The sequence below is a fragment of the Cygnus olor genome, chromosome 3 (assembly GCF_009769625.2).
Source record: "Cygnus olor isolate bCygOlo1 chromosome 3, bCygOlo1.pri.v2, whole genome shotgun sequence".
Classification (NCBI taxonomy): domain Eukaryota; kingdom Metazoa; phylum Chordata; class Aves; order Anseriformes; family Anatidae; genus Cygnus; species Cygnus olor.
In genome coordinates, this window is record NC_049171.1 from 112,003,967 (window position 1) to 112,029,294 (window position 25,328).

General features: G+C 38.6%; 1 protein-coding gene across 2 annotated transcripts in view; it reads right to left on the reverse strand.

Moving 5' to 3' along the window:
- The window catches only part of PPP3R1 (protein phosphatase 3 regulatory subunit B, alpha), a 38,126-nt gene extending 15,787 nt beyond the window's left edge, over nucleotides 1–22,339 (reverse strand). Inside the window, exons 1-3 of one of the 2 annotated variants that reach the window (XM_040553177.1) lie at nucleotides 22,090–22,339; nucleotides 949–1,096; nucleotides 825–849 (exon numbers count right to left, since the gene is read on the reverse strand). Coding sequence is in view for 1 of the 2 variants with exons in the window: in XM_040553176.1 (XP_040409110.1) it covers nucleotides 22,090–22,092 (3 nt within the window). In the remaining variant the exon portion in view is untranslated. The remainder of the gene's footprint in view (nucleotides 1–824; nucleotides 850–948; nucleotides 1,097–22,089) is intronic. The other variant, XM_040553176.1, reaches the window with a different exon arrangement.
- Between the last annotated feature and the right edge of the window lie 2,989 nt (nucleotides 22,340–25,328).

A 25,328-nucleotide genomic window follows, 5' to 3' on the forward strand; every position in this document is an offset into this window, starting at 1 on the left:
CCTTAACATCTTCCCCAATGTCTACTTATAGCAAGTCAAAGAAGCAGAATAGGAACTGACAGGGTGGGGACAGTCAGGTCCCTAAACCTAAAAACCATGACTGAGATATTCTGCAAGAGTAACTTCTTTATTCTGCAAGAGCAACTTCTTTCACTGCAGCTGGGAATCAAAGAGAACGGTGCCACGTGGAAAATCTTGGACGGAACCCAACCAAAGTCTTAGAAAACCAGTGAAGACCAAAACAAGCAGTAAAAGCTTGGTGTATGTATATGAATATAAAAAGGTATAGGATTTAAAACTGAAGAAAGCAGAATTTTGAAATAAGAAGAAACAGGAACCAGGGAATCCAGCTAGGCTGCTCTTAAGACACGAGGCCATGAAGAGGCAAGAAAAACACCAGACTGGAAGGCTGCAAATTAAAGGAGAAAGTTGAATTAAAACCAGTGCACTTGTGCACATGCACATACAAATATACAATCAGAACTACATTAAAAGACTGTTCTGGGAACTTATATACTTGGTGAGATGTTGGGACAAAGTTAATTTCTAGTGCAGGCCACTGAAATCGATCTGGCTAAAACAGCATAAAATGCTTCTAAAAACCGGGAAGGAAATGGGAGTAACTTTCTTCAGTTAATGAACTAAGTATTATGTTTATAAAGCAGTTTTACTATGAATCTAGATGCACATGCAATACCATAATCAAGTTGTCTATGTGAAGTAGCCTACGAAGTGTTTGGAGACTAGAGAAAAAAGTGATTCAACTCCAGCTTAGTTTTTCTCTGAAATAGTTAATGCTAACAAGAAATGTTAGGAATACTTACCTATCCAGGACTGGAACTTGGATCTCTACAAAAAATTAGAAAAATCTAGTAAGCGGCAGTGCAAACCATACATGACTATTCAGTATCTGCTGTATTTAAATAGGGTATTTTAAAAAGTAGTTACCTGTTTTTGATGTGCTGCGTTCACTTTCACAGGAGAATCCAAAAATCCACTAGATTTTCAAAAATGTTTTAATCCCCCCTTTTTTGGCGAGAATAGAGGCTCAACCTACTCATGCCACACTTGAGATTCCTGTTTGCACACCTGTAAGCTGGACAAACAAAGGTTTTCCTATGCACCAAAGACTTGTTCCTCACAGATGAGTTTAATGATTTGGTCTTGGGAGCTGGCATTTTTCACTGCATTTTGAAAAGCAGTAAAAAGATGTCCCTTATTTGTCTCCAGATACAATCAGTATGTGTTCAGACAGCATGAAGTGAAACGTAAGCCCTGAAACACAAGTGCTAAAACAGGTTGAATATTTTCTTGCTGTTGAATGACAGATAGGTGGTGGGTAAGATTAAGGCCTACAACAACATCCACCTTAACGACTTAAAACAAGCAGGTTAGTAAGCACAGCTACAGAACTTCATGAAGTATCAAATGAGCCCTATAAGAAAAGGGGAAAAATGGGTGTACATTGTTATTTATATGGTTTTAATGCAGAGTTAATATTTAACACCAGATAGTATTCTAAAGAATGCTGGAAAATATTAGATTCTGCATACTAACAGAAAAATTGATGATTATCACATTTTATAATTATAACCCTTATTCAGCAAACGGACACTGCACTGACTTTATTCCTAAAGTTTTAAGATTATACCCATTTATAAAGACAAAAGTTATTGTAAAATCTCCAAACAGCAGCTGTCATTTATTCTCTGATGAAGTGATACTTGTATAATAATGTGTAGCGTAAAAGGTTCCGACAAAACTCCAAGATTGCCTATTAAAAAACACATTATATTATTAGTTCTTCCTGCCAGATATATATTTAGCATACCTCACATAAGTGAGTATCCTGTCATGTACACCATATTAGCACATTTAGAGATGAGTGACGCAGCCTCTTGAAGAAACGCAGGTTGTACAGCATCAACACTCCCCAACAGATTTATTTGGCACCTACACCTAGTATAAAACATGCTTTCCCTAGCTGCATCTGGGTATTACTACCATACTGCCGGAGTTTAACTCTTTTCTCTTGAGTTACATGATTAAAACACGTGGCTGGAAAATGACTGATATTTTGAAATCCTTTTCTTTTTGAAACAGTCCTGAGACTTTCTTGAACACTCTTAGATCCCTGCAAGTTCTTTCTTCATTAACCACCAGCAAAATCATGACTCCTAGACCAAAAGAATTACCTATAAAGGAACAGTCCAGAGTCTAGTAACAAGAAAGCTGACCAAATTCTGAATGCTGCAGAAATATCAGTTCACTAAAGATGAATCAAAGCACACCACAGAAGTAACTTCAGAAGTTCGTATGACATATAGTTTGCTCGTTTAAGAAAAAACGAAGCTTTGCAATTATATTCTCTACTAATCTCTCTTCTTTTGGCAGCTACGCCTTTTTACTGATTAAGGATAATCTAATGGCCTTTAGTCTTTATTTCTCCCATATATTATCCATTTAAAAAAATATGTTTCCTGATTTCTTTCTTCAGCAACTATTTCAAATACTGATCATTCTCTCTTCTTGAGAACAATTTTGTACATGCTCCTCCACAGCAGGCTAGTTAAGGTCATTCTGTTTATGAAAGCTTCCTCTTAGTGAAAGACAAAAAGCTGTGGACAAAAAAAAAGGAAAATTGCACTTTGCAAAATCAACAGCAGAAGCTAAACTTCACAGCTGAAGTTGTTCACACAGAAAAGCTTGTACACAGTAAAACATTAAATTGCAAAACTGTTCTATGTTAGCAACATTTCTAGACCTGTTTGTATGCAACTTGTCTGCACATCTTTTTGTCAAATGTTCAGGGGGTTAAGTGTCAGCCTTCAAATACTTTTCTGCTTTTATAAAAGCAGATTAAATGTATTTTAAATGCCAGCAAGCCAGTCCTAAAAAAAAAAGTCCTCAAAAAGTTAAGCATGAGTGCCAACCAGTACAAACACTTGCAAGAGGTGAGAAGCTAGGTTGTTTCAAAGCTTCTGTTTCCACAGCCAGATAACAAATGAATTCACTGAAATGTCGAGAATTAATTCAATGAAATGTCAAGAGTGGTCTCTTCAAGATTAGTTAAGTAGATGCATAGGAGTAGCTGTCTGAGGTCTGCTATTTCTTCAGCAAAGTACAAGTGCAACAGCTCATCCTTGCTGTGAATGGCCTTAAAACATGCCAACTGCCTTGATACTGCAGTTGACTGTTACACTTAAGTACCAAAGCCTCCCACAGCAGCGTGTTCCTGCATTTTTTTTAATGCACAGGAACATCATGAGGTCTTGTCAACATTGCTATATGGTGAACTTTATCTGCTCCTGCATCTTCTAAATTACTAACTAGAATTTTTCACAAAAAAAAAATACAGCCTGCAAATGCAACAGTTAACTAAGCCACATCACTTGGGAGTCAGAACTAGGGCTTAATCAAGATAATTAATTTCAATTATAAAATTACACAAAAAGCTGTTCTCCATCACTTACTACTACAAGTGAAGAGGAACAGGAACAGTGAGACTGCAGAGGCTTGTAGTCAGCATTTCAAAAAACTATTCCTCCTTCACAAACAAGCAAAGTGCTTCTCTATCTTTTCCTCCTTATTCTCCATACCACCTAAATTAACGATTAATGAAAATTACTACCTGTTATAGAGAATTTTTCCCCCTCCAAGCTCATCTTCCATATATTGTTGTTTTCAAAGCTTTAACAATGAAGAATTGCCAGCTTGGTGAAGAGTTGTTTTTTTTTTTTTAATGACCATTATTTAACATGTTACTTGAGTTTTGGCTGTCATATAGATTGGCACTGTATTCTCCATTAACAACTAACAGGCAAGTTGGCAAGCTAATTTAAGACAGATGGTGTTTCTTATCAGGACTGCAAAAACTTTTGCCTGAAAAGAACATGCCATACATCCACAGTGGTTTAAACATTTATTAAAATAAGTTTCAGACAAAGCCCTAGAGACTTCAAGACACATTAATATTCAAGTATCTGAATTCATGATCAGAAAAACATGCAAGATCTCACCTTTTATAATTTGTATATTTCATATGTGACTTATGAGAGCAATGAAAACCTACAAGGAGCTTACCAGAGCACAGAGGAAAGACGCACCCAAAGTTTCTGTAGACACCCCAACAAATCAGCAAGTATGGCTTAGAACAAGACAAGCAGGAATAAGGTACAACTGGAAAAAGCAGCAAGAACATCACCTAATAGAATACACTTTTTGGTTAAATCCAACGGATGAGGGTTTTTTTGGTTTTGTTTTTAAACAAGTTACTGAACATATAGAAGTTGTGTCTTAGCCTGAGAGGAGCCTGTAATACCAGAAAGACCAACAAGTCAAGAAAAAGATCTTACTGATTATCACAAGCAAACTCGTAAAGAAGATGTCATAGATAAGACTGCCAGCAAATTCAGCATTTGTGTTTGGTAATTAAGCCACCTTTTAAGCTTTTCACTGCAGCCATTAAGAGTAAAAAAAATCTACTTTAAATTGGGATATCACAGCATAGTTACTAAAAAACAATGACTAAAATTAAGAGCTGATAATAAGGCAGACTAACTGCCAAAATTTAGACATTAACATTTAACATAACTTGGTCGCTGCTACACAGTACTTGCTTCATACAAAAGTAACGTACTTGCTTTCCATAGAAGTCCTCCAGGCAGAGCCCAAACACTAGCTCAGAATTAGAAGCTCTCTAGCACTTCTCCAAGCATATTGAAAGAATAAATCTACCCCTGAGGTCTTCTTAAAGCAATAATTTTGAGTTAGATATTGTGATGCAAAAGAATTAAGTGAAGACAAGAAATCAGATGGCTTAAAAAGACACGTAAAAGTTGGAGCAACTCAAGAGCAGCGAGTTTCACTGTTTACTCCAAATTCTCAACCTCATTCCTGAGATTCTGACCTACAGAAAGAGTTAAAGAAACGCATAAAAATGCCTGACACCTGCCCCAGTAAGTTTCCGAAATGAGGTATCACCTAGTGGTACTGCACGGGCAATCCTACATTATTTTTCCAGGCCATCCACAAATTCTGTTACTCTTCTGAGGGGCAACTTATTTCCTTGCCCCTCTACTCATGGAGCTAAAACAGTATGACAAAAGTTCAGGATGCGTTACCTCCAAGCTGAACCCAACTCAGAACATAATTCATGGAACCTTCAAAAGAATTAGTATTTTCAGAGCCTCAGCTCTGCTTACGCCCCTCATTTTTGTGCTCAAAGGTCAGGAAGAGTCCCTCCGCATATTTCATGGTCATTGTCTTCTTTGTCCAGAAGTCCAATATAGCACCTGGGAGTTGGCAACAATCTCATTTCTCTTCTGGCATTTGGACTGTCAGATCCGGCCTCCATGTTACACTTTGGTGTGAGCATTTAGTTTATCCACAGGAGCAACAGAAGGGATTAAGCAGCAAGGAAGTACAAGCAAGGAATTCTTACAGGGTATCCAGACAAGCAAGGAATTACAGAAAATAAACTTAGGTAGGGGGAAAAAAAGGCAAGAAAGAAAATCATAAAAGCAGCAGTATCGGTACCCAGTAAGTAGCACAGACCCCAAATGTGACAGTAAAGGACTCTGGCATTCATCTGATACTTAAGAGTTGTGCTTTTCTGCTCTCCTCTGGGTAAAATTTCAATTAAAAAAAACTGATGATTATTAACAAAAGCTGAACACCTGGAGTTACCATCAATGTTGAATTCACAGAATGGTATCAGTCATGGAAGAAACAGAATGTAGTCTTTACCAAAAAGATTTTGCAAGGTTTTGTTAGCAAGCTTTTTTTTTTTTTTTAAAAACAGACTAGCATCCACCATTTGCTTCTTATTCTTTAGTAAACCAGAAATAAAGTCTACAGAACTTACATCTACAGAAATAAACTATGAAGTTATGTATTGACCAAAATTCTCGGTACTGAGCAGTTCCTATGAAAAGTCATAAAAGGAAAAGTTTCCTAGGGATACAGAGATAAGGAACGGATTTAAAACCAATCAAGTTTTAGGATGTTCCCTAAGCGTTAAAAAACATAAACCAGACTTCAACAGTCATTTGCTTTTAAGTTGCTCCAACAAGTGCTTTTGGGATGCATTTGCTTTCCCAACTATGACTGCTGCCTATTAGGAAGATTGCATGAGAAATGGAAGTTACAGAAAGGCTATTTGTTCTAGTACAAAAGTTTATTTTATTTAGGAATTTCTCTAATGATTCCAATTTCTTTGACTCAGCTACAACCCAAGTTCTTGAAGCTTCTCATGTTGAGGACGCTAAACCAAATGCATCCCACAAAGAAAAACAAACTGAAAACTGCTTTCACATAATGCTCGCATCTTAATGAAAAAAGTACGTATTTTTCAACTCTAAATTTGCCAAGGTACTGCTAATGTGTTCTCCTCTACTTTTCACTTAAACAACAGAAATATTCTCCAAATATTGATTCTACAATAGTTGAAAAAAACTGTTAAGTATGTTCTTAATGGCTGAGATAAGAACTGACTTGTTAAATGCCTTAGAATGTAACATTTTCTCCCCCCCCCCCCCCCCCCCCCCCCCCACTGAATCTAAAAGAGAAAAAATGGAGGCATTTCATTTGGGATAAGAAAAATGAATATTCTCTTGCATTTGTTACAGACTCCACTCTGAGACTACAGCATCAACTGTGACCTCTCAAATACCCACTGACAAGCATAACCATCATTCCTCGTAGCTGTGGAATTACTTCACTCAACACTTTCAGTTTAGCTGCTTGAATTTTGATAAACCTCTGAACATTCTGCTCTCAGTTTTTAATCACCTTAATACAAATGAAATAATTATGAAGTTCCAAGGGACATGTCTCACAGCTGTTGCTAACTCAGCATCTCATCTGAGCACTAATCAACAGCAAACATCAAGAAAATCTTAGGAGCATTTTGCAGTCAAAAAAGGGCACTAGGAAAAAAACGCAGCTTGTTTCAAGTTACCTTTGGAAGAAGATTTCAGCTTTTAAATGTGTTCTCTACAAAACAGCCAGAATTCATTAATCCTGCCTCTAAAGAAAACACTCAGTGACCTTCAGTACCAAAGGAATTCAAAAAAGATTAATACCTAATTCTTGAACGTGGCATTTAAATTTCAGACATCAGAGATAATGAACCAAGGCAAAGGGGATTGCTGGATTTGGGATTAGTGTAGGGATCAGGTCAGGTTAAAGCTGTTACAGTTTTTCTGGCATTGTTGTTCTTTGCACGGACGCAAATGAGGTGTGTTAGTTCACTTGGACGCATTTAAAAAATAAGTAGTATTATGAAAAACTTATTTTGGACATTTTTAATTTGTTCACGATAAATCAGGTGATGTTTCTTCAGAAGACCGTCCTCTTGCTTGTACATCAGGTTCCACCACACGCCCCCTCATTCCAAGGTGCAGCAGGCCAGGAAGATGGCACAGGTCTCAGGATAAGGCCGCAGTTTACTCCTCAGTCACCACCAGCCGTGGCTGTGCTCAAGCTCTGCCAGTCATTTCAAGGGAAGCCACTTGTCCTCTGGCTGGCAGTTGGCCAGTCACTTCTGCTATGCTTTAAATCCTACGCTGTCCAGGGGTCTCCTCCAAAATGAGATATTAATGGCTTAAGGCCATCACAGGCAAGTAGCTATTCTAGGATATCACAGGGAAGCCCTAGACCAATGAAGCAAGAAGCAAACCCGATATTAGAGAGAGCTGCTGTTGCTAAAACCTCTACCAGACAGGAAAACTGAAAGAATCAAGAGCAGAGTTAAAGAAGTTCAACCTTTAACTTTAATATGCCCTTTTGCTTTATTAGTGTCAAAGGGAAGATAGAAAAATAAAGTATATATATATTAAAATTTAAAACAAGTGGGTTTTTTTCTCTTTGAATTTGAAGTGTTCAAGACCAAAAAAGCCATCAAAAATCTGTCCAGTTATAGCAGGGACTATGATTTATATTCATATAAACATCGCAGCTTTTAAAATCTAAATATAATTACAACTGCACAGCTTTCAGAAAAAAAATCTAAGCTTTCATGATCTTGAAGGTAAAATAATCATATCTATACATGCACACACAACACTCATCTGCAGATAATCTAAAGGTGTCTCCAAGAAAGAACCCTGTCACCTAAGACATACCAATTTATAAGGACTCAGCAGAAATGCCAGAGAACAGTTCACAAAACCACTTAAGCAGAACGCACAATCAGTGACAGAACAGTTCTACTGCAAAGTCCTTTTCCTAAGCCTGCAAGTAAAAATAATCCATCAGGTCTGAGGGTACAGTCAGCATCAATAATACACTGGGTTTGTGTCTACCCCCACAAGTATTCTTATGCAGGTTTGATATAGACATAAAAACCTAAAAAGGTAACCGGGTTGCTTTAAACTTAATATAACTCAATTGTTGTATCTTTGATGTGTTTAAGTTTTCTGGTCTACTTGAAGAACATTTCATTTGTAAGATGTCTGGCAGGGAGATGATTAGCAGCACTGGATTCAAACGTGCTGCTGTTTTTAAAACAAGGTAAGGCAGAGGCAAGATTGTACCATACATTAAGAAAAGTAACAAATAATCCTCGTTATTTGAAGTTGAAACCCCAATATGCATGAGTAATCAAACTCCCATACAAAACAACAAAATCTGTCATTGCAGAAACCTACCTAAGTATCACAACCTGTAAATGAAGCTTGAGAGAAACACACTGACAGGAACACGAGTGGTAACTTTATTCGCTATGAGACAATTTCACTTTTGGCAGTTTCCAGCTACTACTCTTTAAAGGCAACAACCCAGTCTGCTTCGCAATCACTGCAGAGTTAGCATTTCTAAAGCTTGCATCAGTCTTGAAAATTCTCAAAAGCCTGTAATTTTCAGTACATAAATAATGAATCCTCCAAAAGCCAAGGACAGAACATTTTCCCAGAAAGATGCTGAAGCAACTCAACCTTTTGTAGGGGAACAATAAGGTTCTGTCATCGCTACATCAAAGTTCTGATGCAATTAAGAGTTCACATTAGGAAGTCTTTGGAGTAAGACAGGTTGGTCCTCCATAGCTTCTGGATAAGGCATAAAAAGTTTACGAGATGCCAATTTAATTGCTCTGATTACATTAACATATTGGTTGCACCCATAAAACTTCTTACAAGGTTTACTGCTGTAGCTGGGAACAGCAGAGACCTTCCAGGCACTCAAGTTCAAGCCCCAGATCCAGAAGAGCTTGGCACGGTGTCCCTGGTTCTCCCCAGCTGACCACAATACAAGCCACTAGGAGGCTTGAAAACTTTTGGCAAACAGAGGCAATTGCTAGTGGCAAGCCAGACGTGCTCTCAAAAACATTAATGATTTTTCACAAGTTACAACTTCTGTTTTCAAACCACAAAATAAATCAGATTTGCACTGTCCAAAAATTGTTAAGTGGTTGTATTCCAAACTGATACTCTACATGAGGATATATACCCACATACCAAAACCTGGCTTTAACCACTCTTTCAGACACATTCACCATAACATCTTGAGAGAAGGTCCAAAAAAGACAGCACCAAAACAGCACCTCACTCTAGAAGATAGAAGAAATGATCAGAGTCAGAAAAAAAACTAGTGATAGATAACTGTGCTAACAATCCTTTCCATTTAGGAATGCTATCACAGAAACACAGGAAACAAACACACAAGGCTCTTCACTGAAGTTTACTCAATGACCATAGCTAAAGAGACCACAGCATCCTTCTTTAGGGACTTAAAAGATAAACGCAAGAAAGTTGCCCCACCAACCCATCCTAAGACACTGCCCTTACACAAGGATACCTTGTGCTATGTGCCACGGAAAACAAAAACAAGACCCCACTGCCGAGCCAGAAAAGTTGTAATCCAAGTACAAAGCCCGGTAAAACACACAGAGAAGCCAACAAGGAAACAGACGTATCAATGACATGTTTGAAAACTACATAGATCTTTATGAATAACAAAGTTCTGTTGAAGAGTTTTACAGAGCATCTCAAGGAAGGCTTTTTTTTTTTTAAAAAAAGTTGGCAGAAGCTTGTAATTAACATCATGGGAGAAAGCAAAAAACACAACTGAAGATCACAAGTGACTGAAGTATCATAGGATTTTCTCAGTTAAGGGTGAAGAAATGACAGTAAGGCACCAAGTATGTCAAAAAATCCCTTCCAAAGCAAGTACAACTTATACTTAATAGGATAATATATAACAAAAAAAACGAAGCATAGCACTTTGATCTTGTTCTTAGGGAAATTAGTGGATATAAATTGGCTATTAATAGTGATTTATAATCTTCTTTGCTTTAAAGCTTTGACTTATAAAAAGGAATGTTTTCTCTTCATTGGTGATTATGAACATAGGAAAACCAAGAAACTGCAAACAGTAAATTGCATGCACTTGTGTGACAGAATAACAACTTCCGATTTGGAAAAATTAAGTAACCTGTACAGCAAAGGAAACAAAACTTGATTGAACATTAGGCCAAAGCACGCAAGCATCGCTGAAAAACTGGACAGACTAGGATAGAAGTCACACAGTTTTGACTAGTAATAAAAACCAGATCGCACTTATGCTATTATCTAGCATCTTACAGTCTGTCAAATGATGAAACAAAACTGAAGAGTCAAAACACCTGTTTTGCAGGTAAAATATTTAGTAGGTACTTAAAGCTCTTTCAGTGTCTCCCTTTCTCTGTAACAATCTGGAGACAAAAGTTTTTGTCCAAAGTAACCTCCCAGAAAACTGACAGTGTTTGAGACTTCCTCTCCAACACAAAGCCATAGAAGAGTGGTCCAACAAAACTGAGAATTAATCACTGGCTGACCTACATAGAAAAATAGGAACAGAAGAATTACTTTTTATAAAGATATTAATTTGACCTAAAGCCATATTGAACTATAATTTGCTTTATAGAGATGTTCTCATGAGGCTGCTTTCAATTACGCCAATTTAATTCTCAGCGCTTCCAGGTACTATAAAAACAAGAAAAAGCCAGAGAGCTTTAGCAAACAACGCCTCAAGAACAATCAAAAGCAAAACTCGGCCAAGTTAATTGGTATTTCAATACCTCCTTCCAAATTTACCAGAAATAGTAAAAACAACACACCTTTAAAATGTTATATTACCTACAAACTCTCTTGTCACTGGATCAATGAGAGCTGTACAAGTAGGTTTTTATCCTCTGAATTGTTTTTAAACATGCTCTAGTATGTTGTGGAAATCACTGTTATTTGTTACTATGCTTGGAAATTTAAACTTATTTTTGGAATAATTTTGAAAAAGTTATAGCTAAGCATTTTCAGTATCTGTAGAACCAAAAATTCTACCTCTTAAAAATATGACTTGTGACAATACAAATACAAAAAAAGCGAGCAAAGTTAACGGTGGTCCAGTCTTCTAAAGTTTCTGAACTACCTTAGTTTGCTTGTACCAAAGTCAGATATTAACACAAAGCCATAACTCTAAACATGCAGCAAGAAAACTGCTAATCATTAGATCAGTTTCACTAATACTCAAAGCTACAAGCATTAGGAAGGAGTAATAATACTTCTATTTGCAGAGGATTTTCCAAAAGCAGAAAGTGAGCTATAGCAGTCAGAGAACTCACAGGAGAGAAAAATCTTCCTAACTTTGGCAAGAAAAGGCTACAGGCCTGCTTGTGACTAATCAGATATATTTGAGGTACATATTAGACTGAGGCAAATATGAAAGATGAGAACCTAGCTGGAAATTAAGTGGAGCATGTTACCCTCTGACAGCAGACAAACATATAAATTAACTTATTTGTCCCCAAAACAAAGTTCCCTTGCCATAAACTGTTATCTGAACTGTGCAAGTGAAGACGGGATACTGGTATCAGAAAATCAGCTGTAAAGGCTTCATTTTTTTCATGTGGTTTAGACATAACAGATTCCTGTACTGCTGCAAGTTGTATTTGGAGAGCAAAAAGAAATAGCCAAGATACATTCTATAACATAAATAACAGATTATACTACATCTTGTAATAGCATACTGCTTGGTATTTAAGGTTCTGCTTTGTATTACGGTTTAATATAACTCCCTATTCAAGGAAATAGGTTAGAAATACTCAAAAACAACATGACCAAGGTATCTCTGTCTATGAACAGATCACTTTAAGTTTTTAGATTTCAACAGTTTATTCAGTAATGTGTTGACTGCAAAAGTTAAGGCTATGGGACCGGTTGCACAGATATTTTGAAATGGATCCGAGAGGGCCTAGAAGAAAAAGAAAGCTGATGCAACTCTATAGCATAGCACAGCCTAGTAACAGTTCAACAGAGGCAAGTGTCCTTGAGCAGGGAGGTTTAAGTGAGAATTTGAGAGAATCATCAATTCACAAAGGCTATGCCACAAGAACTTAAAAGTTTCAGGAAAGTCACACAGGTCAATGCACAGTACTTAATCAATGGCAGTGAACGCGCACAGAAACAAGCTGCATAAATAGATGCTGTCATCAGCCCTCCTTCTTGTTTAAGCAGCTTAGAAAGAGTTTGATACCACTTAAGAGTGAAAAATGGAAGTCTGAGTTTGAAACGAGATGAGAGTCTTGTGTCTGGCCAGAAGGAGAGAGAGAAAATGGAAAGAGCACATCAAAAGAAGATAAAGGAAAGTAGACAACTAATAGAATGTCCTTCATGATCTGTCACAAAAAGGGCTGAAGAACATTACAAAGAACTGAGTAAAGGACATGCATCTGAGAACAGAAAAGACACAGGATTTGATTCATGAACTGACAAGAAAAGAAAACAATCAAGGAGGCAAAGACACAGAATTGGGCAAGATGTGCAAATCAAAGGAGAGCCAGACTGTGCTGAAGAGGAACAGTTGCACACATACAAAATCTGAAAAAGATTATATTCCAGTATTCCTGCCTCTAATAGTTAAAACTCATCTTAACACTTATCTCTTCTTTCCAAAAAGAAAATAACTTCATCAGAACTTACAGCTGTCAGATACTGAGACATTTTAACAAGCTCTGGTTTGGTTTATGACACTCACGGATGCATGAAGAATTAATTCAGTAAAGAATAAAGATGAGTCATGGTTTGAAAACAGGCCCTACCAAGACAGTGATCCAATACAGAGGGATCAAAACCAGTATAATTAAAATAACAAGAATTTAACAAAACATTAAGTAGGTCTTTGGGGGCATTACCATCTCACCTTCTAAGGGAATCTGCAGAATTTCTAGCACTGCTGCTCCAGCAAATTAAGAATTTATTTTCTGAAAGAGATGCACTGCAAATTTCCAAAGTCTTACAATTATGATTATTAGTCTTCCAGATCAAAGGAATGCAAACTGAAAAATAGTAAGACACAAAAATACCACACTGCTTTCAATTACGGTTTTCACAGCTAAGGAACATTTCAAAGCCTGACACAGTTTTCTTTGTATTACCCGAATGATGGATTAAATAATGATTTTTTCATATCATAATGGAGAGGTGATATCCATTCAGGAGTTACTTATGTGATACAATATTTGAGCACAATTAAAAGGAATATTTTAGGTTACGTTCCTCAGGGCAGTGACTGACTTGTTTCACATTTTTATGCAAGGATATGCAAATATTTACCATTCAGTAGCAAATACAGACATCTAGCACCTTTACTACAAGCTAATAAAATGAGGGTACTCAACAGATTGAATGAGAATTCAAACCCAGTTTCAGTAGTTTATAAACAATGATGGATATGTCAGATGTTTGGAGAATTATCCACAAATCTAATTTATTTTTGCTTGCATTTTTGTAAAGATTCATAGCACCTGGTAAAGAAAAGATTCCTTCAACCTCTCAGAAATCAAAGCCCATTAATTGTTGTAACTAGCAGTAAGATTAAAAACAGCTGTCTCAAAAAAGAGTTGTAAACATTAAGTTGTAAACGCACATAAAAGCAAGCATGAAAGTACGCACAAAGCGGCATTAAAAATTTACTGCTATTTATAGGGTCCACAGTCTCCCGAAATAAGCCAAGTAGACGCACCCCTGCAGAGCCCCAGTGACTTCCAGTAATAATTACCAGTTGCTCTGGAGGCTCACAATCAAGAATCTAGTCATCCTAGTCCAAAGCACAGTACAAATAATTGCATCCATCCCCCAAAGACTGACACAACTGTGTACGCATACACAATTTACCCACAGAACCACAAGCTACTGTCTTTCTGCTGCTTCCCATCTTCTTTCTTCAAAGGCTATGCTTTCTGAAGTTTACTGCTTGCAAACCTTAATGGAGGCATGTGATAAAACACTTCTAATTTTAAAATGAGTGTTTTCAGTGCTGTTTGAGAGATGTTGGGAAACATGGATTAATTGACTTTACAAAACAAACAACAGCACAGATGTTAAACAATACCCCTGAGAAAGAACCCAGAATAAAGCCACTGCTAAAAATCTCTTGCTCAGACCAACTCTTCCAAATTCTCCTACAATCTTTAACTGCTCTGCCCCCCACTAGAGAGCAATCCAGCGCTGTCATTATATACAACACCTACATCTTAAAAACATCATCTGCTACATCCTGTCAATTTTAGTCCCTTTTACTCACATGACCTTTTGTTTTCTCATCAGTAAAGGGAATGTGACTACCTTCTAGCTAACTCAGGCCTCTCAAAAGAAAACTTTTCACAGCTGAGCTCCAGCAACTCAGTTTTAACATCAGAACTGCACTCTAATGTTCACAACTACAGAAGATTTAACTTACTAAACTTTCAAGTTTTACAAATTACTTTTGTCATTAACCTGATTTTTCAATACACTGTATGAAATATAACAACATCCCATGCAAATGCTTTAATCAGTTTCATTATTAAAAGAATCAAACTTCGTGTTCTGAGTAAAATACTTTGCCTTCCCAAGCAGGGAAAACTGCTGGCACTATAAACCCTAATCCATATAAGGAACAGATTTTTATCAGATACCCGTCTAATACAGTGACTGGAGTGCCAGTATAGTCAACTGAAGTCAATTATAGAAATCAAGTCTATTTAATTCACATGGATTTTTTCTTTTTGCTGTTTAAAAGTTAACAGACTACATATAATCAAGCTTTGATCTGTGAAATCTGCAGTGTCCTTCCAGCATTACCAAGAAAACTGACACATTACTGCTCAGACACCAAGGTGTTAAGCTTGTTAGGCAGTGGCCCAATACTGAATTAAAGTTCCCCAAGGGAACATCATTACACACTGAAAGTTTCATTACAACACTGAAAAAGCTGTTCAGTCATCATGCCTACCAAGCATGATGAGTTTTTCTTTGTAAATTCAAGGGTCTGAAGTTGTATCATGGAGTTTGTTTCAACCTTGTGGAATTTGTTTCCAAAATGTTCCTTTTGAAGTTCTCTCTGCTAACCACAGTATCATTGAACTGAGGGAATTCAGGTGACTTGTTTCAGCTTCAGTGATGCTATTCAGAACCTATGCAGTCAGCAGTGAAACAACAGTTGTTCTGGCTTTTACTACCTATTATGAAGAAAACAAAACACCTGATAAATGCAGAGAAGCTGTTCACAAGATGACATATGAGAAGACCTATAAGACGACAGAAAAAGTACGAATACTGTAGCAGAGGTTTTCTTTCCCAAGGTTTCCAGCTACTTAAAATAAACAGTAAGAAGCCTCTATTTGTCATAGACATATTGAAGGAAGAAAGGATCATCTTTAAAAGCTGGGGAACTAAGATCATATTCTTGTGCAAATCACAGCTGAATTCCACTTTTCCAGTAGATTGATTTCTTTCCAGAAACACATTATCCCTGGTTTTCATTTCTGGGCTTTCTATCTGTTTTCCTATCCCCCATCCCACCCCTTCGCCCCTTCCATCCTCATGCTCCCCCAAACTCTCCCTGAAGTTCTTTAGCTAAAAACGTGGGAAGACATTTGTTAATTCCTACTTTAACTAACTTAGGCAATGATATAAAGTGCTTGTGAACTTCAAGCTGACTACATAAGCTTTTTAAAATAGACACAATATCAGCTTACTGGGGGAGTTCCGGTTCTTTCCCTTAACAGTTTACTTTAGAATGTCCATCAACACAGACTTCACAAATATTCACCTGAGTATTAGCTGCCATAACCTGTTTACAGCTTGGAAGCCAAGATTTTTATTGGCACTTCCTGAGCAATGCTGTTCTTTAATCCAAAGCATCTAAAGGATTTCTGAGACTTCTTAACATAGGTAAGAATTATTATTTCTGTAACTGGGGGCTGTTCACTACTTGTGGAATAAAGTATCAATAGCAGGCTCAACTGATGGTGAAATCACAAGCAAGCCAGATACAGTCTCCAGCCTCTTTTGCACCACCTATGTAGTTTTCCCAAGCAGTTATAATAAAAAAAATGTGCTTGTGGCTCTGCTAGGTACAATCTAAAAGCAACACGAAATATTTTTATAGCCTTTCTGTATGTGCAAGAGGCCTAATAAAGTTAGTCACCAAACTAAAATTTTCTAGTTATGCATTTTGAAAGCTATTTAAAATGTCACCAATATTTTTCCCGATTTGCTTAAAAGAACTTTCACCCCCAAAATGACTTCACTTGAAAGATGTGGGTTTTATTCTTAAAAAGACCTAAACACCCCCTCCACCTCCCACTCTAAAAAAACACTGCACAGACTTTTGCCATTCAACTTGTATATAACATCTGAACAGGAAGACAAGCCACAGTTTAACTCTGGTTAAACTTATCTTGATATTCAGCATTACTAAGGAAATAAGGTTTCACATGGTGACCAAAATAATCTAGTTACTTTGTATGTCAGAGCAGTATATAATGCTTCTAGCCGGTACTTAAATCATTATAAAATGGTGAATGTCAAGTCATTTAAGCTCACTGAGAACTGATCTAAGGAAACATCAGTGAAAATGTCCCCAGAATACTTGAATTTGTATACTAAAATATCTATCTATGCCAGATTAAAAGATGTTGGTCCATATCCAAGTCTGTCCCTCTTCATTCACCACAGCAAAGTAATCTTTGCAGCAGATCTTTTCTCAAACGGCTGGTGTTAAGATTACTTTACGCCATCGACATCTAGGCAACTGAATAGCTTCCACTGGATATAAAAGGTACATTTCCAGGTCTAATCTCTAAAAGAAAATGGCTAACACAATGTTACAAAGACACTTTAAGTGTATGACCAAAGTTTCAGGTACAGTGTACCATCAAATGCCTTAAACCAAATGGACAGTGTACTGAAGATTCTTCGGGACTGCATGCAAACTAATCCACCAGCCCCAAGACCTCAAATTCTGAGCAGTTCATTTGATTTAGACTTAGCATTTTTTTCAGAACTACAAACACATTATCCACTTCCCAGATCACATATTACTGTTAACTTCTAAATAACAAAAAGGGCCTTGGATAAGTTATTACCCTGCTATTACCTCAACCTTTTGCATTTGTAGAACAAGGGCAATATTTACCAGCTTCGTGACAGAGTTGCAAGATAAGCTCTTATGGTCTTTGGGAAAGAAAGAACATGTGTAAGTAATTTATATAATCAAGTCAGCCAATAAAATTCTTACAGTTTCCAGAGGTAAGGAGTTCCAACTTTTTTCTGTTTTAATTAACAGACTTACATGCAAGTAAAACAAGATACTTATTTTCTTTCGATACCCTGCACAGAAGGTTCCAGTTGCTTACCCTTTAAGCGCAAGCACTTCTCCCTCCTCTCTTCTGATGTAGATCCATGCATGCCTCTTCTCATCCCTTTCCCATCACTCCAATCTTTACTCCCCCATCCCTTCCAGTACTTGCTCCTCCAGAAGCAGAGGAGTTTGATCATGACAAGGCCTTTGCACAGTAGCACCTTCCCTATTTCTGTCGATGATTCTGGGAAAGAACGAGCATGTAGGAAGCATGGGAACAAACAACTCCCTTTGCCTCTGTGGTCCTTCTGTAAGGAACACACAGGAATAATCAAGTTTAGGAGAAGAGGAAGAAAAATGTAAGCCAGATGAAAGAATGGATGGAAAAATAGGGAGATGTGTTGCTAAATGAATTGGCTGCTAAACAACAAATACTACAGTGCAGTGTAATTTTTCCCCCGGTTAGCAATTTACAAAAGATACTACCCAGAGCAGGGAGAAAGCTGAGGGGCAAGGAAATCAAGAGCAAATGGCTTTCAAGAAATCATACATTAGCTCAAATTACAAAAAAAATAAGTTCTTCCATGAACACAACTTTTGGTCACCATTTCCTATAACTAAACCAAGGTCTTAATAGCTTCATGCTCAGTCAAATCACCATTCAGACTTACTTTTTAGGAAAGGATACAATTTTCTTTAACAAAATTTAAAGAATCACAGGCAGTAAAAAAGGGAGGGAAAGGAATTCTTTTACTAGCAGGGAAATCAAAGTAATGTTGAAAAATCTCACGCAAGTGCAACTTATGAATTATAGTAGCAGAACACCATAAAGCATACCTACAGCTAAAAAAATCTCCTGTCTCTGATGGTGCCAGATAGGCACTGATATAACACCCAGCTACAGGAAAGCTGCAAAACCTTCACTGCTAGATTCATTTTTTCTTAACAGCATATATTATTACATCAACAAAAATTTGTAAGTATTTCTTAGTCTGGCTACACCTCAGCAACTTTTTGTATGTCTACATGACATACAAAAATGAGAGAAACGATGAGGCAGAAGCTGACTGAAAACAGTTTAGCATTAAAACACACGTATCTGCCTTGTTTCCCTAGAAATACCAGATTACTGACACTGCCTTTTCTTGCAACACCAATGGGCAAAAGGCAGCCCCGTCTTTAACATACCAATAAAAATCTTAATTTATATGTTATTCATCTCACTCCCTTAAAGCGTTAGTGCTAGGTCTGGTACCTTAGAAGACGAATAAAGTTCCTGAGGCATGCCCATCACACATCATTTTCCCTTAAACAACTCAATTTTCCCTCCTAGGGAAGAGTTAAAGATTTAAATCTTAGATTTAAAGTTTGCACCTTGCACCATATAAAGACAGAATTCCACTTTGATTCCACTGGAATATTATAATTATTTTTAAAAGTCTTTCCTCCTCAATCAACAGTCTCTTCCTTAGCAGATCACAAAGCTAAGTAAACTCAAATATTCAAATTAGCCTCAAAAGGAAGCCCCTGAACATTTACTGCCACAACATATTCCTTTGTTAAGCGAAGTGGCTTAAATAAGCCTACCACATACATGTAGGTCTTAAGAAAAAAGTGAGTTTCCCATCTTGAATCCTAGACTATTATTCTACCTGTGGTAGTAGACCACCAGCAAGTCCAACACAATAGAGGAATTGCTTGATGGCCTCTCTGTTCCTACCACCCATGTCTGCACTCAGACACAGACAGAATGATTACAAAACTAAAATGACTATCCAAATGCTTGTAATGATAGCAGTCAAATTGCGATTTGGCAGCAGAGTAGCTAGTTTTTTCTTCAAGAACCTATTTAGTACCTTTGCTGATAAGTAGTAGAGACTCAACTTGGTCTTCTGGTGTATTTTTGTTTGTTTCATTTCAGAAAAAAAAATTTTGGTGGTTCTTGGATTCCATAAATTAAAAACCCTGTTCTAGATCAGCCTGTGAATGAATCGCTTCATCTGGAGAAAATGCTCAAGGTGCCAGAAGCACCACTACTCAAGTGAGTCACAACTTCTAAGAAGAGTCTAGCACCAGCAGTGTCCAAATTTAAACTGGTCTCCTCAATTTCCCAAAGACTCTCTCGGCTTGCTAAAAAGATGTGTGCATTATGTAACATTGTTTGGGTGACTTCAGTACATTTCTGTCTTTTCTATCCTACAAGTATAAAGCTCAAGAGCTAGATATGAACAAGGACCTACCAGAATACAGACGGTCCCAACAAAACATTTATCCAAATCCAAGATTGTTTATCAACATCTGCACTATTTACCTTTTTCTAGGAAGTTTTGCTATGAGTAGTATTTTCTAAGCCAACTCTGACAGAAACAGCTCATCTGTATTACTTCTAGGATTACATAATGCACCATATTATGCTCTCTGCTTGATAGGTTATTTTAGAACTGGCTATCCCAAAACATCCAGAGCTACGTTCTTTTACTTACCAGATGTTTATCTTAAGCTACCTACTATGAACACAACAATATGTTCACCTCTTGTTCTTCACTATAACTGTAAGCTCCCTGGTCCCGCAAGAACACAAAAGAAAAGTTACTCCAAACTGCAAAAAAGCGCTGCTCTATTGTAATTAACAGTTGAAACAAGATCTACTCTATTTCATCATTAAAAGTGAACTCCTTCAGTGCAAGCATCCACAGGTAACAACAGTAGGAAGAACATGATTTTTACAAGGCACCTAAGATCAGATGCTATCAGAAACAATGTACTGATACAGCTGTGGTCAAAACCTTCCACTTGTTGTTATTGCTTACTGTAGCAAAGAAACACCTTTACTGCTGGAGATAATATTCAGAACACCTTTTTCATGCATCTGTATTTACACGTGGTAATTGATCATATAGAAACACTGTTCAAGAAGTCAAAGGAATAACCAGCATGGCTATACCAGCAAGAGATGCTAATGCGGCTTCAGTTGAGGCAGAACAGAGGAAAAAAAATAAAATTAATGATATATGAAAGTTAGTTTCATTACAGGTCACCAATACACACATGGACATCACCATTGAGTAACATTTTCTTTCCTTTTATGCATGTCAGCATGTCTCATCAGACAAGTCTTCGAGAGCAAAATTTTTATGAAAGACCCAGCTAATTGCAGTATGAACCCAACCGTTGTGTGGAACATTATCACCATTCGTCTGTATATTCACAGCAGTACTAGCATTACTGCAACTATTGCATAATTTCTAATCATAACTTTTTTTTTCCCAAGGCTCAATCTCACTGATTCTTGCTCTCAAAATACAAACCTTCTTTTCTCAGCCTTGTATTATTCTAAGTGTGCGTAAAGGTATTCGTTAAATACACTGCTTTAGTCCACAACTGAAAACAAGCCCAACCTCTGCGTATTTCAAAATATTTATTCAAATGTACATCTAAAAGACATTGAAGTGTACATTCAAAGAGTATGCCACCTCAGTTTTGGCTACAACTTTATTTTTCAAAGCAGAGACTGCAACCCCCTGCTTAAAAGCAAAAGGAAATCCATTTCTGGCTCCTAGGCCCTGTGAGGTCTCATATGAAATGGTGATAAACAGCTGGCTTTGCTCTTTAAGAGTTCAGAATGGAAAAGCTTAAACCATCTGTATTTCTCCAGTTATAAAAACCCAAAATATTGCCAGAGTCTTCCTGAAGCCAGGGTACCGGATAATTTAGGCTAGCATAGATGTTTATTAAAAAAGGGCGTTGATTTCTTGGCAGTGGTGGCAAGCAGGAGACACCCCTAGTGTCGACGTAAAATACTACAGGGCTCCATACTGTATCTCTGGATTAATTTTACGGCAGTAAAAGGGAAATTTAAATCGCCGTGATTAATAATAATAATAAAAAAACAGCAGAGCGGCTCAACACACACACACCGGGACATCCCACATTTCCCTCACCCGCAGGCTCCGAACACCACTGCCTATCGCATTTAAAGCTAAAAATCCCCGTGTACATTATAAAGTGCCCGTCTCCTGCCATGGGCTACGTGCGTTGGAGCTTTCCGCCCTGCACATGAGGAGAAAAACGCCGCTGCAGCAACGGGGGCGGCTTTGGGGACTGCAAAACCAGCCCCACAGCACCCCAGGGGCTGAGGGGAGACCCCGGGGTGATGGTGGGGGACCCTGAAGCGAACGGGAGAGGGACCCCAGGGCTGAGGGGGGCTGAGGGAAGGGCTGAGCCCCAGCCGGGGCGCAGCGGGGGCGAGGCGGCGGCTGTGGGCGGCGGCGGGGGGGCCGCGCCCGCCCCCGGGGAAGGAGGGAGGGGAGGAAGGGGGAAGCCCGGCGGAGGACGTGGATGGCTCAGGGGCGGAGGAGCCGGCTCGGAGGCAGGGCAGCGGCCGCCGTCGCCCCCTTTTCCCCCCCTCTCTCCCCCACCCCGACCGCCGCCCTCCTCACACGCAGCCTGGAATATTCTGTCGGGGCGGGAGCGGGGGGCTCGGCTCCTCACCATGGCGGCGGCTGGGCGTCAGGCGCTTCCCCCCCCGCGGTCGCGAATCCACCGAGCCCCGGCCTCGCTGTCAGCCTGTTCGGCGTCGCCGCCGGGCCCGCTGCCGGCTCCCGCTTCCCCCTCACTGCGGCAGTAGCTGGCGCTGACCCGCAACGGCGGCGCAGGGAGAGGAGAGGAGAGGAGGGAGAGCGAGGGCGGGGGCGAGCGGCGCTGAGGTTCGGCGGCGGGGGCGGTGCCTCCCACATCCGGGCACCGCGCCGGGGAGCGGGGAACGGGGCGGGGCGCCGACATGGCGGCCGCGGCGGGAGGGGAGCACAAAATGGCGGCTGGGCTGATAGGCGGGGAGGTGGGGAGGGTGTGGTACGCTGGGTTCTCCCCTCCCCGCAAATAAAATAAAATAAAGTTTATATATATGCACACGTATATAAATGATTATGGGGGATGAAGCTGGTAGTGGGGAGTCCAAGTGAAAGGTTATAGCACTTCAAGGAAGGGGCTCGCACGAAGCCTTGCACGTTGGGTGTTGCCGCAGGATGGGCTTGAGCGTGCTCCAAGAGGCCCCTCGCTCAGGGAGCGGCCCTGTCTATTTGATCAGGTGCTCTGTAAGGCCTTGCATTTTCTCTTTGTACCAACATCACATACCTGTATGGAGGCTCGTCTCCATCAGCTGCTGTGTAAACCTCCTTGCCAGGGCCCTCACTGCCCTAGCTTTCTTCCTTGTGGTACTCCTCTCCATAGAAAACCAGGCAGGGATATAGCCTCAGGTAGGCCTTCCTGACTGGGGCCTCCTCATGTTCTGGCTGTTGCTTTCCTCAGGTTTTACTGTAAACGTTGCAAGAGGTGCTCAGTATTTAACAGATTTTTAGGGAATTGTGTTTCTGTAACACTAATATGTACTTAGACCAAATTAACAGAGGTGCACTTTGATGAGGTAATTCTTAAGTGTTTACATATCTGTCTGTGGTTTCCTTACCAGTAGTTAGGCTTTGTATCCTGGATAATTTACAAAATAAAATGTCTGATACTGTTGAATGCAAACTAAGATAAAAGATAGAGGTTTAATAACACCTTTGAGGCAAGATTTAGGGCAATGTAACTACTTATGTAAGTAAGGCTGACCCTCAGGGAATGATCTATCTATATTGTAAAGTTTCAAGTAGGCCAGAGGATGCCTTTAAAAATCTCTGTGAAGGGTAATATAAAATAGCAAATAAGGATGGGTGGATTTTACATTCTCATTGCTGCTTTTGCTCTTCTCTCTGGCTCGCTGTGTTGAATGTTTATTTTGGAGCACCATAACAGTGCATAGCACTGTGACAAATGAAGTGGTGATGTGAAAATAATAATTACATATAAAATATTACTGCGTTAATATTGCCAAAGAGTAGATTCAGTACCATGTTGATGTTATTTTTCAGGCATTTGATATTTGGCTCACGATAACTAAATGCCTTGCCAGGGAAAGACAAATCAATCTTGCCAAGTTCAAGGTGAATGGCAACCTTATTTGTGGGGAAAGGGGAAACTGGATTATTACTTTAAAACCAGGCTAATTTTTTGGACCATAGCTGAGCATGAGCTTCCCAGTCTAAAATAGTAATTTCCTCTTTCTTTAGCTTTATGGAAAAGGAACTGACTGCCTCATCACTCTTGCCGTGTTTGTGAGAGTTTGAGCTGGTCTAAGGCTAGCAAACATTACCTTAAAAGTTCCTGGACAAACCTAGAATCTTGAAATGCTGATGTGTAAATACTAAGAGGAACAGGGGATCTCCTGTACAAAAGCCTGTTCTAGAAGCTTAATAAATAATAAATAAAAGAATAAAAAAGAATCTTAAGCTAGGGAGATTGCAGAGAAAAACATAGCAAAGATGAGGAAATGAAGAACATGGCAATGAGTGAAACTAAATGGCTTCAAACACAAAGTAATTTGCACCAAAAGAAAGCAAAACAAACAGTAGTGCATATCTTGTAAGCTTTAAGTTAATAGGAAAACCAGAGAAAAGGCCTTGGTGATAAGAACCTGAGCCTTGCTACAGTGAGAGGTTGCACAGTGTGAAATGGTCTGATCCAGGCAGGGAAGTTCCTGCCTCTCCTCAGACAGATAAAGGTGTGTAGGACAACCATTCTCCCGCGGAAAAAAAAATCTAGTTGCTAGGATGTCTAAAAATAAACATTTGTTAGATTTTTATGGAAAGCTAGACAAAAGTAATAATAATAAAAGTTTAAGAACTCGAAAAGAAAAATAAATTCTGATGTCAAACAGCCTTGCTGCTTACATCTCTGTCAGTGCGGCCTTATCTAGCAGATGCAAATATGGAGTAAAATCAGCTAACTGAAGTTGGAAATGACTAGAATTTTTATTGCATACAGTAATGGGGCTAAAACAGAGATGAGGAATACAATACCTTAATTGTTACCTTTTTAGGTTTTGAGTAGAGACAGCCAAAAGCTTATGAAAATATAATTTTTATCTTGCTATGCAGTTAGGTTGTTGCTAGCAATTTTGAACCTCTAGATGCAGTACAAAGACATGCTAATTAATTTTTAATTCTTTTTTTTTTCGTGTTGTCTTGACATGTCAAAATTACTTTTCTTTTATATCTGGCTTCTAAAAGATGTTAAAAATGCAAGATGGCATTTGTTAGTGTGTAGCTAAGAATCCATAGAAAGCTGTGACTTGCATTTAACATTTTACTATTCAGAAATGCAGACAACATAATGCATTCTTGCAAATAGCAATATTCAAATGTATTTTTAGAGTAAGTTCCAGGCAATGCTGTATTTTCTCACTTTCTGGCTTCTAATAAAGCTCCTTTGCAGAATAATTACAACCACTCAAACTAGGATAAGATGTATTTCCATGGGATGGAAAGCTGTTTTAGTTTCAGATAAATAAGTAAGTTAATTCTGTACCTGTTTAGGTTCTTCAGTGTCGTAAACAGTATTGATGTGGTTTGCATAGTGCTTGACCTGGAGAACAATTTGGTCTGGATAACAATTTCCATACCCCTGCTTATGTGACTGGACTGTAGCTGCAGTTCGTTTCATAGCATGCTTTTAAAGTGCTGTTTGTGGTGCCTCATCTATCTAATTTTGAAAAAAAAATAATAATGTATGTATCTTTGATCGTTTGAGCATATCCTTTGTCTTGCCTTGTGCTGATCTTCGTAAAAATATTCCTTACTTGCAGATGTCACAGGATGTATTTTGTATGGAGCATTCCTCTCTCTGCTAACCCA